The sequence below is a fragment of the Amia ocellicauda genome, chromosome 2 (assembly GCF_036373705.1).
Source record: "Amia ocellicauda isolate fAmiCal2 chromosome 2, fAmiCal2.hap1, whole genome shotgun sequence".
NCBI lineage: Eukaryota > Metazoa > Chordata > Actinopteri > Amiiformes > Amiidae > Amia > Amia ocellicauda.
Window position 1 is genome coordinate 9,945,206 of NC_089851.1, and position 13,043 is coordinate 9,958,248.

Consider the following 13,043-nt stretch of genomic DNA (forward strand, 5'->3'; position numbering starts at 1 on the left):
CCAAATATTTTTCAAATTACCATAAAATCCTTCATCAGACATCAAAGTTCATTTCTGTATCAGTGGATTTGGTAAGTTTATTCTCATTATTAGGGAAGATTACCATATATGGTACTGAAAGACATTTTTACTGAAAATATAATTCACAATAGTAAATCAAAGCAATTATTGTAAATGTTCGCTGAAGATGTTGACTGGATATCAGCAAGCAAAAACTCTCCAAATGACAAGGAAGCTCAGATCACAGTGAACAATCTAAAGAAAATGACTTGGGGGGGGGGGGGGGGGGGGGAAGTGGATAAAACTGAGACTATAACAGATATTTATAAAACTATTTAAAATCATAGATTGTGTTTTGGCTATGATTCATATTGGAATACTTTTAACATACACAGTAATAAGTTACAATTTTGGGGGCATTTTGAAATACATTAAGAAAAAAAGCTTCATTTTGGGAGAAAATGTAGAGAAGCTGTGCTGCCTGCACTATAAACTGCCACTGCTGGATTGGCAGTATTAAGCACCGAGGACTTGCGAACCTGAGGAGAGCCTAATGTGTATAAAATGCTATTACCTAGACCAGCACTTAACACCATCTTAATCTTTGTTCTAATGTATAGGACATGCACATTTTTGTGTGAAATTTTTCATATACATTGTTCTCGGTTCTAATGTATATAATAACATGCATATTTTTTATATATTTTTCCTTCATTATCCCTTCTGATTAACTTTTGTAATGTTTAATGTGGTTATTGATGAAAATTAATGGTAACTTAGTTTATTATTCAACTGTAAAAATCCTGCCTTCAGTGCATGCCAATTTCTCAGCCAAATTTGAGGGATCCATGCAAGAAAATGTTTAACATGCCAACAACAAAAAAAGTAAATACCATCAGATCTGTAAAATCAGGAAATTTTGCTACCCAATTATCGGTATCGGACCAAAAAAAACTGCATCAGTCGGGCTCATACATTAACACATACACCTATTGGATGCCTGTGCGTATTTCTACATAATGTATAATATCTATACATCTACACACACACATATATATTATACACACACACACACACACATACAGTTTGAATACAATGTTACAAAGAAATGAGACATCTAGAGTAATAAAGTTACATATATGAACTAATCTTCATCAGATTAGCATTTATTTTAACAGTAACTATGCCATATCATCTTAGACCAAGGGTTCCCAATGTCTGGTGATGGAGGGCCAACTTCCGGAGGTTGCATGGGATGGGGGGCCACAGTAGAAAAATAATTTCCCAAATTGTACAGGAAATTAAAAAGGTACATTTGTTAGGGAACATTTATGAACTTTAATTGTTGTTTATTATTTTACCCCAAATTACATTTGTAACTTGTATCAGAAAATATTAATTGTAAAAATATAGTAAAGGTTCAGAAAAGGGCTGGCTGAAGGTTGGCTTTGGGGGACCGTACCAAACATTCCTGAGGGCCACATTTGGCCCCCAGGCTGCACTTTGGGAACCTGTGTCTTAGACCAACCTTCGTCAAATCACATCCATGTAGTGTCTATAGACTACACCGCCTTAAACTTTTGTCTTTAAGCCTAGAATGAAAAGGAAGTATTTTTATACTTGATTTACCCAACTTCCAAGAAAAACATTATCGACATGTCACAAAAAATGTCACAAATTAGCTTAGGTGTAATCAATCACCTTCAAAATCACACACCAAGTAAAGTGGCCTCCACCTGAGTGTGAGTCGCATGATTTCAGACTAAATTCAGCAGTTCCCGTAGGTTCCTTCTGCTGGGTGGTGTATTTCAAAGCAAAGCCTCAACCATGATCACCAAGGAGCTTTCAAAAGAATTCCAGGACACAGTTGCTGATAGGCACAGATCAGGGGATGTGTATATTAAAAATTATAATCACAAAGGCCATTAATATCCCTTGGAGCACAGGCAAGACTTAAAATGTGGAAGGTGTATTGACCCACCAAGAGCCTGCTATCCAAACTGGATGACTGAGCAAGGAGACCGATGAGAGGCTACGAAGAGGCCGATGGCAACTCTGCAAGAGCTGCAGGCTTTTATTGCTTAGACTGGTCATGTGCATGTGATAATATGCCAGGCATGCCACACATTTGGCCTGTATATACACTGATTAAGCATCTCTGCATCTGAAGGACAAAACATTAAAGGACTAGAAGACGAACACCTTAACATTTTGGCCAGTGACTCCCCGATTAAATGTTTTTGGCAAGCTGTCTGTATAAAAGATGTAGTATGAAATTCAGCATTTGAATGCCACTTAATTGAGAAAAATGCAAATAGTGTAACATCTGGAGGTCAATTCCTAAAATCTTAGCAACTTAGTCACAATTATAAATATACACAGAGCCATTATAGTAAAATGTTAAATTCATTCCAGATTGTGATGACATCCTATTGTCAGTCACCATTCTGCAAAAACTACACTACATAAACATGCATACTTGCTGTACTACACCTTTAGAGGGGAAGAAAACCTCTGGTGAGGATCATGATTACACATGTAGTTCACAAGATCAAGTCCAACAAGTAGCTTCTTTGTAAATTAGATTCACTGCAATGACTGAATTCATGTAGTGAGTAGGTTTAAAAGGATATTTTCCTCAATTAAGCCAGTGAAGTTTAAATGATGTGAAGTATAGTAAAATACTGCTTTAACCTTTAGACTTGAACAACTATAACAACTCAATCAGGTAATTCTACACATTACACCTACTCTGTGACATGATATAGGTATAATTCAGTTCTAGATTAGCAGGGAAACTGACAAATTTGATTGGAATGTAATACAGAAGAGGCCAAAAAGGTTTTGAATAAGGGATAGTTAAATTTCAAACCTGCTTCAATAGAGAAACATGCATTTTAAAAAGTACATTTGAAAGCTGATGGTCAACATGTTGTTTACTGTAGTGACCCAAAGGAAAAACAATGTTAAGTGTCCATTAAACAATTAAAGGCTTTTTAAAAGGGACTTCACTGTTTATTTTGCTTTTTGGTTGTCCACTGTCAATTAGAACTGACAAAAACATACTGGAGGAGAAACGGGAAGACTGCTTCCTGTTAAGCATTATAGTGTAACAAAAAGAAGGAAGTCTTCAGGACTAATAAGATCCATTCAAATACTTCCTGAAGGGTGCAAAACTACAGGTTGAAGGTGTATTAGTTCAATTCTGCATTCATTCTACCATTCATAAGAATGTCACAATAAAACTGAAAGGTTATAGTTGCGTTTGATTTTATGTACAGAAAGAAAAGGCAGGAGCAGCAACAGCACCTCTACTGTTCTTGAAGCATTACATCTTGCCTGACCATAGGTATCTGCTATACAGCCTTGGGGTCTTCAGCACATCGTGAAGAGTGCAGAGAGGAGAGCAATGGGATAGGTTGGGCAGAATCATTTGATGCAGAGGACCAGAAGAGCTCAAGGATGCAGAGTTGAGTTTCAGTGGCTGTCTCTACTTCTGATTTAATTAGGTCTCCAAAAACTTTGAAGTGGGAAGGACATGTTCTTACAGAAACTGTTCAGCATGACCAATTCTTAAAATTAAAAATGGGTGGCACGCCCTGAGGGGGGGATGGAAGCAGCAAGAACAGTAAGGAGCTAGAATTAAGGTTGAAGTCAAGAAACTGGACCTGAAGGAAAGTTTAACTGAAATCAAACTGAGGATTACAACACTGTTAACACACCTAACTAGCAACCACACATACACAAATCTGTTAAATCTGCAGCAGACAGTTTTATGTATACATGCAGGCATCAATAACATCTTAAAAGCAGAAAGGACCTCAAATCAGGGAGAAAAGCACGAGTCACAAAGAGACCTAAACCTCCGGCAGAAACAACCCTGAAGGCTGACCCTACACAATCACTGGAGGCTAAACCACTGAATTAGGAGGTGACATCTTGTTTTTCAAGGTGAAATCCCACAAAATGTTTTACATCTTTTGCCAAGACTTTTTGTCCCCTTCACTGAAAATACCAAAAGATACAGTTGTCTGGTTTTCCCTGACAGACTCTGTTTGATGTTAAAATTTGAAAATAAAATAAAATAAAAAATACATACATAGGAGTATTAATATTACTTTAGTTAGAAATAAGGCAGAAGTTAAACTTTGTGAATGATGAAAATGCAATTCTGGCAGGGACTTGAGGCTAGCAAGGAGGAGCTGCCAAACAAAAAAGGACAAATTAGAAATACTATGAATTTGTTCGAAAATAAACTAATAAGCAAACACACAGGTGTATTAAAATGACTATAGTTAGATAAAATTGCATGTTATAATTCACAACACTTTAGCTTCAGCCTTATTTCTATCTGGCAAGAACTCTTTACAGCAAAGAAAAACTCCCTGAAGGCATGGCATGTAGGGGCTGCCAAATTCACAAGAAAAGGACAATGAAAAGGGTACTTACTGCTTCTGAAGTTTTGCTTGGATTACTGCTTGGATTAGAAGAGTGTGAATTTGAACTATGAAGAGTACTGTGGTTGTGTGAATTTTCCTGTGGAGAATAACTGGTCCCTGAAATAAGAAGAGGGGGATGGGGGAACAAAACCAAACATTAAAACTACCTTGTTAACTTAAGTCAAGATACCCTTTCTCTGGAGATCAGCTGAAGGAGTAGATACTGAAAAATAAATTCAAAAATATTACCAAGTTACAGTTCATATAAGGAGAATCGGTCAATAGAAATACATTCATTAGGCCCCAATATATGGATTTCAAGTATCAGGTTCTGAGGGAGTGTGTGATTGGCTGCTGACTGCAGGAATGTCCACCAGAGCTACAGGTCAGGTCTAGACCCTGGTGAGGATGACAAGCTGCAGATGAGTTTCCAAGACACTTTCTGACAGTGTGTGCAGAAATGTTTCAGTTCATAAGATAATCTCAGACTATTCCACAGTTGAGAAAACCAGAAGTGGAAGTCCTAGGCTGGCATGGGTACACGTGGTCTGCGATTGTGAGGCAGGTTGGACGTACTGCCAAATTCTCTAAAATGACATTGGAGGCAGCTTATGGTAGAGAAATTAACATTAAGTTCTCTGGCAACAGCTCTAGTGGCCACTCCTGCAATCAGCATGCCAATCACACCCTTCCTCAAAACTTGAGGCATTGTGACAAAACTGCACATTTCAGAGCAACCTTTTATTGTCCCCAGCACAAGGTGCACCTATGTAATGATCATGCTGTTGAATCAGCTTCTTGATATGCCATACCTGTCAGGTGGATGGAGTGTCTTGGTAAATGAGAAATGCTCACTAACAGGGATATAAACATTCATGCACAACATTAGAAAAGCTTTTTGTGCATATGGAATCTTTCATTTCAGCTCATGAAACAGGGGACCAACAATTTACATGTTGCGTTATAGTAAGTATTGGCAAGAAAGTGGAGATCTGTACTTCATCGTTGTAATCCTGCTATTAACCCCACCCCCCAATCTGACCTGATCAACCTATGCCCACCTTGATTTGTTATACAGTGAAACCTATGCATTTATAGACCAATTATTAAAAAAGTGTCAGTATTTGTAAATACAATAACCAAACTTCGTTGTATAATTTATTGATCCGTCATCAGATATTAGTTTATGATGCAATTTCATCCAAGGTGGTTAAAATACAAGTGGTGGGCAATAAAAGCAAGCTAGCACGCCAAATAGGATCTTCACATAAAATTTAAAGTTTAAGTACATTTTAGCATGACAATACTAAAACTCAGAAGGTAGGAGAAAATTAAATTAAATTAAGAATCACTTGTTTGTGTGCGGCACAGTACCCTATATTTGAACCTTAAGTCATTAAACAACCATGGATTGAAAACATGCATTGTTCAATATTGTTCATCACTAAGGGCAGACTCAGTAACTATCTACTTAATTATATACTAACAGAATGAAATTACAAACTTCAAGGATTCAAACAAGTAATTTGTAGACATTCTACCCACCCCAAATGATGGCATATACACAAAATAAATGAGATGATTGATTACAATGCTCATTTACTCAATCCACTTCATATTGGGGTTTGACTAACAATCGATGTACCATCAACTAACTGATCAAAGACCATTTGGATTTTGAGCATGAGTTTGCATTTTTGCACAACCAACATAGATGCATTTTCAAATATTAATATGTATTGAATACTAGAAAAAAAGGGCTTTCATTATTCTGAATGTTCTCATCACTATCCTTAAATCAGTTGTGAATACACTGGCATATTAAATGAGAAATTGCAGTTGGCCGAACACTTGCCAGGGTTCCCTCAAGTTGATGTGCAGCAACTCCTGTAACTTACTGCACACCTGTGATGCTGCAATGTTAGTCAGATCTGCATTAGTGCTTCCTATGAATAGCTCCGATGCTTGTGTAGTGGACTTGTAGCATAAAAAGGAGCAAATGGACAGTGCATGATTCAGGGGAAATGTGCTAGCTGCCTAGACCCATCATGGGGAAGCACGTTAACTGGCAATTCAAAGTTATAATTATGAAAAACTGATTTGGGTAATGGGGGGGATGCTGACATTGAGAGGTTTAGTTAAGCTCTGCAAGCTAGACATTGAATATTTTTGTTTTACGTTTTAGGGAGTGAGAAATTGCAATGTACTCGAAGGGTTTAATTTGAATTAAATTTGTAAAAATGCACGTGTAATAATTTGTAGAACATCAGGCTTTGTAGGCTTGGAGACATTACGACTCACTCAACCCAATCAATATCAGAACTAACACTTTAAAAATGACTGAACATTATTTTCCAAATGTTGGGGCTTTTGGCCATTAGCCTTAAGATTCCTTCCAGAAGACTAAAGTCAGCAGTAGTGTGTAAAACTGTACAAATATACATATTTTTGTATACGTCTTAAAATGAGCACCAGTCTCTCTAATGGAAAAAAGCACAGACCTGTCTCCCCAGAGTCCAGGGGGCAGAAGTCAACCCCCGACTGCTGCTTGCAGCCCACGGCAGGTGGAGGTAAATATGCAGCACTGCCACAGGAGTCAAATTACTATGGCAACTAAAAGGGTAGTCTAAGCCTTAAGGACACCAACTGTGTCTCTGTAGATTAGTCTCATCAACAGCCATTAGCAAATACATCTAGAAGAGGAAGCTTTTCAAAAACTTATTTATCAATAAAATTAAATATTTCAATCTTTCCTATAGAAAGATTACATTCACAATGCACAGAAAAGGCAGAACAATTCCAGATTCCACTAAACCAGGTGTCTGTGATCCTAGTTTTAGGTTTACCTCTGAAGTGTTGATAATTATCCATGCCTATATTACAATAACCAAGCCATGACACATTTACAGGTGAACAACTGCCAGAAAGTAAAAATCTACTACAGCAGCTAGCACAGGTGTGCATAAGGCCAGACCTGGAAGACCATTGGGTCTTTCATTTTCTTCCCAGCAAATCCCTTTACTACTTATTTCAGCTACTAACTGGCTTAATTGGTGCCAATTAACAACTTGTCCCAGTTTATAAGGTAGTGATATAGTAGTGATGGAGACCTACAGACTGGACTGCAGTGCTCCAGGCCCAGAGCTGTCCAGCCCTGAGCTTGCACATAGGTCTGGTCCTGGAGGGAATCTTCATAGTTTTAATTTCAGCTGAACACTAGATTACTTAACTGGATCCATTTGCTTAAGTGGGACAAGTCAACTTTTTCCAGTTCTCTACCCATTTGAGGTAATCTATAAAACATTGAAGTTCTCAAAGACCAGCAACACATGCCATATATCTTGGAATAAAAGGGTCACTGTTACAGAGAAGTCTAGATCAGGAGAGGGATAATTAATTTATACTCAATATTTCCTATAAAATGTAATACTATGGAATGGAATCCGAAAACACTGGCCTTAAAATAATCAGTGCCACTGTCTATATTGCCACAAAAAATATATATATATAAGAGCTACAGTTAGAGTGTGTAACTGGATTAAGGAATGACCCAGGGTTGGCCAAATTCACAGAGAACTGAATTTACTTTGTACATATATGTTTTTTCAGTCAGATGAAATAAGCAGCCATGCTAACTACAAAGTATTTTAACCATTTTAATAAACCAGGTATTGGTATATGCAAGCACAATGTCTGTATTAAAAGGATTCTCTAAATGCTGAATTAGAGGAGTAACTGATTTTTACATAATACATGGAAAAAAATATAACATACAACCGTGAGCTCAAAGCTTTTGAAACTCCAATAAGCAAACTATGTTTTGTGATGCACACACAAATGCTGTAGTACAGAAACTACACCCCTTTTTAGTGCATGTTGAATTCATTCTTCTGCCAACTAAATGATAAAACTATAAGGTCTCCCTCCCTCATCTCATAACATTGTACAGCAAGCATCATTCAAATTTTGAGGGGCCCTTCCGATGAATCTTTCAAAAATTCATCCTTCCCAATAAGAAGCTGAACATTTTCAAAATTATATGAAATGTCCACATCACTTTGCAGGTGCCACTATATAACAGTAAGTTCCTGCCTATCACAAAGAGCTTTCCAAGAATTTGTATACTTAAAAGTTTTCTAAATGTTTCCTTTTATTTTTTTCCTCCTCCAAAAGTTACTTAATTTGGCATAATATATTCTGACCCAACACTAACAGAAGGGGCCAAAGAGACTCATCACAGGGTTTTGACTGCAAAGCCATGCTAGGATCATGAAAAGCAAATTTAAGTTTTATTGAAAATCCAACAATCTAATCTGAAGCAGTAAATCATGATTAGAAGGGAGAATAAATATTGGTTCAGTTTAATACATCGATTAAGGAAATGGGTGATGTAGTTTCACAGAGACTAACAGTATAAATAATTTGAAAAAAATACCATGTGCACCACAGAATGTAAAATACACAAGTACAGATGGCGTTTATTTGTACTTGTGTTCGGTAAAAAATGTACATTGAAATATTAATTTGGATACATAAAATGTCACCACTCAAAAATAAAATTGTTTAGTATTAGTTTGTAATAACTGAGGGGTTGAATGGAGGGGAAAAAAGCAGTACAAGTTATTTAAATGTTAACATCCTTCAATACCAACGCTCAGGGCACAAATCACAACTTTAACACTTTGTTTAAAGGTGACATTAGTGTAAATTTTAAAGCTTCTAAAAATGTTATAGAATCACTTTCAAGACATGCACTTACATTTGTGCAAAGGCAGTACCCTCAGCTATGCTGTTTGAGGTCACCCACTGATGCTGGAGAAATGCCAAATACAGGCAATCCCAATGCATCCCTGACTGAAGCCTCAAGTGAAAACACAAGCCCTGGACAAAGCAGACTTCTTGAAAATGATTGCATTTTACATTCAAGTTCTATAACTTTCCTGGATGACTAGAGCTACAGGCTGATTACTTACACAGTAGAAGCAACATGTGGCAAGCATTTCTCACTCTTATTTTCTCAAAATCCTGTTTTTTATGGCTCTTTAAAACATCCATAAAGAACAACTAAATGTGTAAGGGGTAAAGCTAAGAAAATAAATGACCATGTACTCTGTTCACAAAAAGCTTTAAAAAGGTTTTGAAAAACCTAGTTAAGGTGCTTTCAAAATATCTAAGTTACATGTCTTTGACTGCTTGAAATTTTCAAAACCACAATAGTAAAATATGCATTTAATTCTAAATAACAGAAGCACTTCTAAAATCGACGTATATTCATGCAAGAGAAACAATAGGAACCAAGTCCCTTAATTGAGATTAACATTTTCAGATTACTATAAATAATTCAAATTTAACCCAAGAATTTAGAATGTAACAAAATTCACAACTAAAAATAGCCCTATTGTGGTCAAATTCATGGCAAATTAGTTCTCATCCAGAGGGATTACAATGGTCCATGAAGAAAATGTGAGCATTGACATCAGAATTATCTATGTAAACATGTACATTTGACCTGTACTACTACCATTTCAACATGACCACCACCAAAAAAAAACCTGTTGGCCTGTTTTATCATTTGTTTTTCCCTGATAAAGGATACAGAGCATATACAATTGCTTGTGTGCTTCTATTAAAACATTAGCTTGTGAAAAATGGTTTTAGTTATACGACTCAAAATGCTTAAATTTTCATTAAAAAAAAACATTTCAAAAGCAGTCTTGAAGTTAGAAGTCTATAGCAGCTTCCAAGGGTCATAAATACTCAAGATGTATAAAAACAAAGGCCTATTAAATGGTGCAATTGCTCGTCTGTTTTTGGCTGTGATGGTAAACATTTAAAGTCTATAAAAACATGGGGAAGAGTAATACATTTATCTTAAAAGTAAACAAGGGGTGTGAGCTAGTTGATGGGACACTTCTGCAACCACAGTAGAAAAGTGAATTGCTTTGGTGTCGGCTTGTCAAGTTCAAAACGCTAGGACAGTGGTTCATTTTGCCTTTCTAACAATATAAACACCTGTACCATTCGGTCTTCAAATGTAGAGTATGTAACTGTCAGGGAATATCATTATTGTTTGCAGAAAATGACAAGTTCCACAAGGCAAACATTCAAAACAAGCCACCTGGTTTTGAGGTAGACAATGTGTCAAACTTCTTAGAGTACCGATATTCTTGCAAAACTCTTGGCACTGCTGGGGGATCCATTTCGGCAAGTCTGCTGTGGTTTTCGGGGGAAGGCGCTACAGAAACTCATCCCTACCTCCATCCCTCTCTCTGACCCGGTGTGTGTGCACTGCCTTCGCCTTGCTGTGGCCTGTGCTGTCACCGTGCTTGCTCTCCGGACTGTCAGACCGCCGCAGCATTTTGCAGGGTGGCGTGGGATCTGTAGCATCTCGCATCTTCTCATGACGGTGATCACTGCCAGGGTGACTCTTTGATGGGTATTTAAGAGTCTGCAAACACAAATTCAATCACTTCAGGGTTACCACGTCAAAGCATGGGCAACTTTCTTGCACGAACACAAACATTTCTCACGATCAATCACCAAGCGTGGGATTTGGCAGGATTCTGGCATCGACATGAAAACACCCAATACAAAAAAAAAACACGTGCCACTAATTTCATTTTGGAAAGAAAAGCGTTTAAATCCCTTTAAATTGACGCTCCGCAGAAGGTGGAAAAACACCCCACTAGACATTATGGAAATTCGTGTTCGTGTCGTAACTCGTCGCACGTCACTAATATATGCAATTCAATGTTAAGTTAATTTCCAAAGCCAAACACAACATCACGCACAAAGCATATATAAAGATCAATTTGACGGTGTTTGGGCGTTAAGAGCTTTATTTCATGTCTCGAATAGGGTTTATAAAAGTATAACCACAAATACATACAAACTCGTTTAGAAGTGCACGGCTTATTGTTTACTGTCGGAAATGCGTTTAGAACACAGAGGGGATTTTAAAGGTCCGTTAATGCCGTTAAAAACGAGGAAAACCCTTTTTTCCCACATATAATTGTCTGCATAGCTGCCATACAGGCCTTGCACAAAACCCCCAAAATACAACAATTTAATTTCATTGAAATTCGACGGTCAAAACAGATTACGTCATCTATCAATCCTAAATCATATTCAATTCGCCAAAAAGACTGGTTTAAACACACATTCAGCCCGCATTTGCTACTTTTCGTTTTATTTTTCCGCACTGAGGCCTGTAGGTGCTCCAAAAGCCTGCGCTAGAGTACCCCCCCCCCCCTTTTTTTAATCTTATTTCTGGTTTCTTATACCTGATAGGGTTGGGAATCCCTTCGGTCGTTACACCTAAAAAAGAAAAAGAGAAACATTAAATAACTGCAAACTCGCACACCGATGTCCCCGTACATTGCACGAAATATCAGAAGCCGAAACAGCTTCCTCAAGTTTCTACTTATTTTGGTTTACAACAAAAATGGCGGATTTGTCAAAGCGGAGAAGGAAAGGGAAAAAAATCTGAATAAAAATATTGAGCTTGTTTACCCATCACTGAGTCTCGGTTGTTTCCTTGCATACATTACCATCAATGCCGTGTGTGTGTGAGTGGAGTGGATGTGAAAGATGAACTACTGGCTTGTTTGTTTTGCTTTTGTTTTGTCTTCAGCGTCCCGATCTCGGCTGATTTCAATAGGACTGGGTATGTGAGTCGCCTAGGCTTCGCTAATCGGAAGAGCGGCCTCGGTCCATCTCCCACTCGCACACACTAGACTGAGTCGCTATCTACACAACAGCCGAGCTCAGCCCAGCGCCGCCCCGCCTCCCCTCCCACAACTACATCCGGGACACTCGGCCAGCACCTTCGGCTCCGCTCGGCTACCAGCATCCGGTCGCCGAACGGAGTGTTTCGTCAAACTGCGACGGTCACCTGTTTTTCAGTCTCGCAGGCCCCCGAGGAGGCGGCACGGAGGTGGCGGTGGCGGTCTGATAGGATCACATTTCCGCCATTCTGCACAGATCCTCACATCCGGACCGATTATAATGCAAGCGAAGTGAAGATCGCTGCAGAGCTGCCGGAATCTGCGCAGCACTTCCGCAGTTGTGCGCAGATCTGCAGAATTCCGCCGATCCCATTGGTGGGGATCCACGCAGACCTGCGAATCTGCGCTACATGTACGCGACTGGAGACTGGCATCAGCGCTGTGAAGCCAGTCGTCTCAGGCTATGACGTTCACGGCTGTGCTTTCGTATATATCAGTGCGCAAACTCCTGTCATAAAACAGTGCTCGACTGATTGATTGTTAGGTTTTATTTTTGGAATAAGTTGCGTTTTCACCATCCGGCTCGTTTACTACACTGTTGAATACGAGCGATGGCAAACCCAAATGCCATATTTTGTACGGAGGCGGGGGGAGCTAGCTGCGGATTTTACAAACTTTTGCATGTTTTATGTAATTGTAATGCATTTTAATTCTTGTAAGAATTTCTTTGCTGGTTTTAGAAAATATGGTGTGTGTAGCAAATTCAACACGTAGAGCTCTATAAAACGAATACATGATCAGGTAGTTAAAATTGGTGCTAGTGTAGGTTATATTTTAAAGTCGATGTATTTCAGATGTGGAAATCGCACTGGTTTGT

General features: G+C 38.3%; 1 protein-coding gene across 3 annotated transcripts in view; it reads right to left on the reverse strand.

Annotated features, from left to right (window-relative positions):
- Positions 1 to 12,202, reverse strand: part of waca (WW domain containing adaptor with coiled-coil a) — a 29,388-nt gene extending 17,186 nt beyond the window's left edge. Inside the window, exons 1-4 of one of the 3 annotated variants that reach the window (XM_066717826.1) lie at positions 11,990 to 12,202; positions 11,723 to 11,756; positions 10,695 to 10,887; positions 4,450 to 4,556 (exon numbers count right to left, since the gene is read on the reverse strand). In XM_066717826.1, the coding sequence (XP_066573923.1) occupies positions 4,450 to 4,556; positions 10,695 to 10,833 (246 nt within the window). In that variant the 5' untranslated portion in view covers positions 10,834 to 10,887; positions 11,723 to 11,756; positions 11,990 to 12,202. Of the gene's footprint in view, positions 1 to 4,449; positions 4,557 to 10,694; positions 10,888 to 11,722; positions 11,757 to 11,951 lie in introns of all 3 variants that reach the window. The other 2 variants (XM_066717820.1, XM_066717832.1) reach the window with 2 other exon arrangements.
- Positions 12,203 to 13,043: the final 841 nt, after the last annotated feature.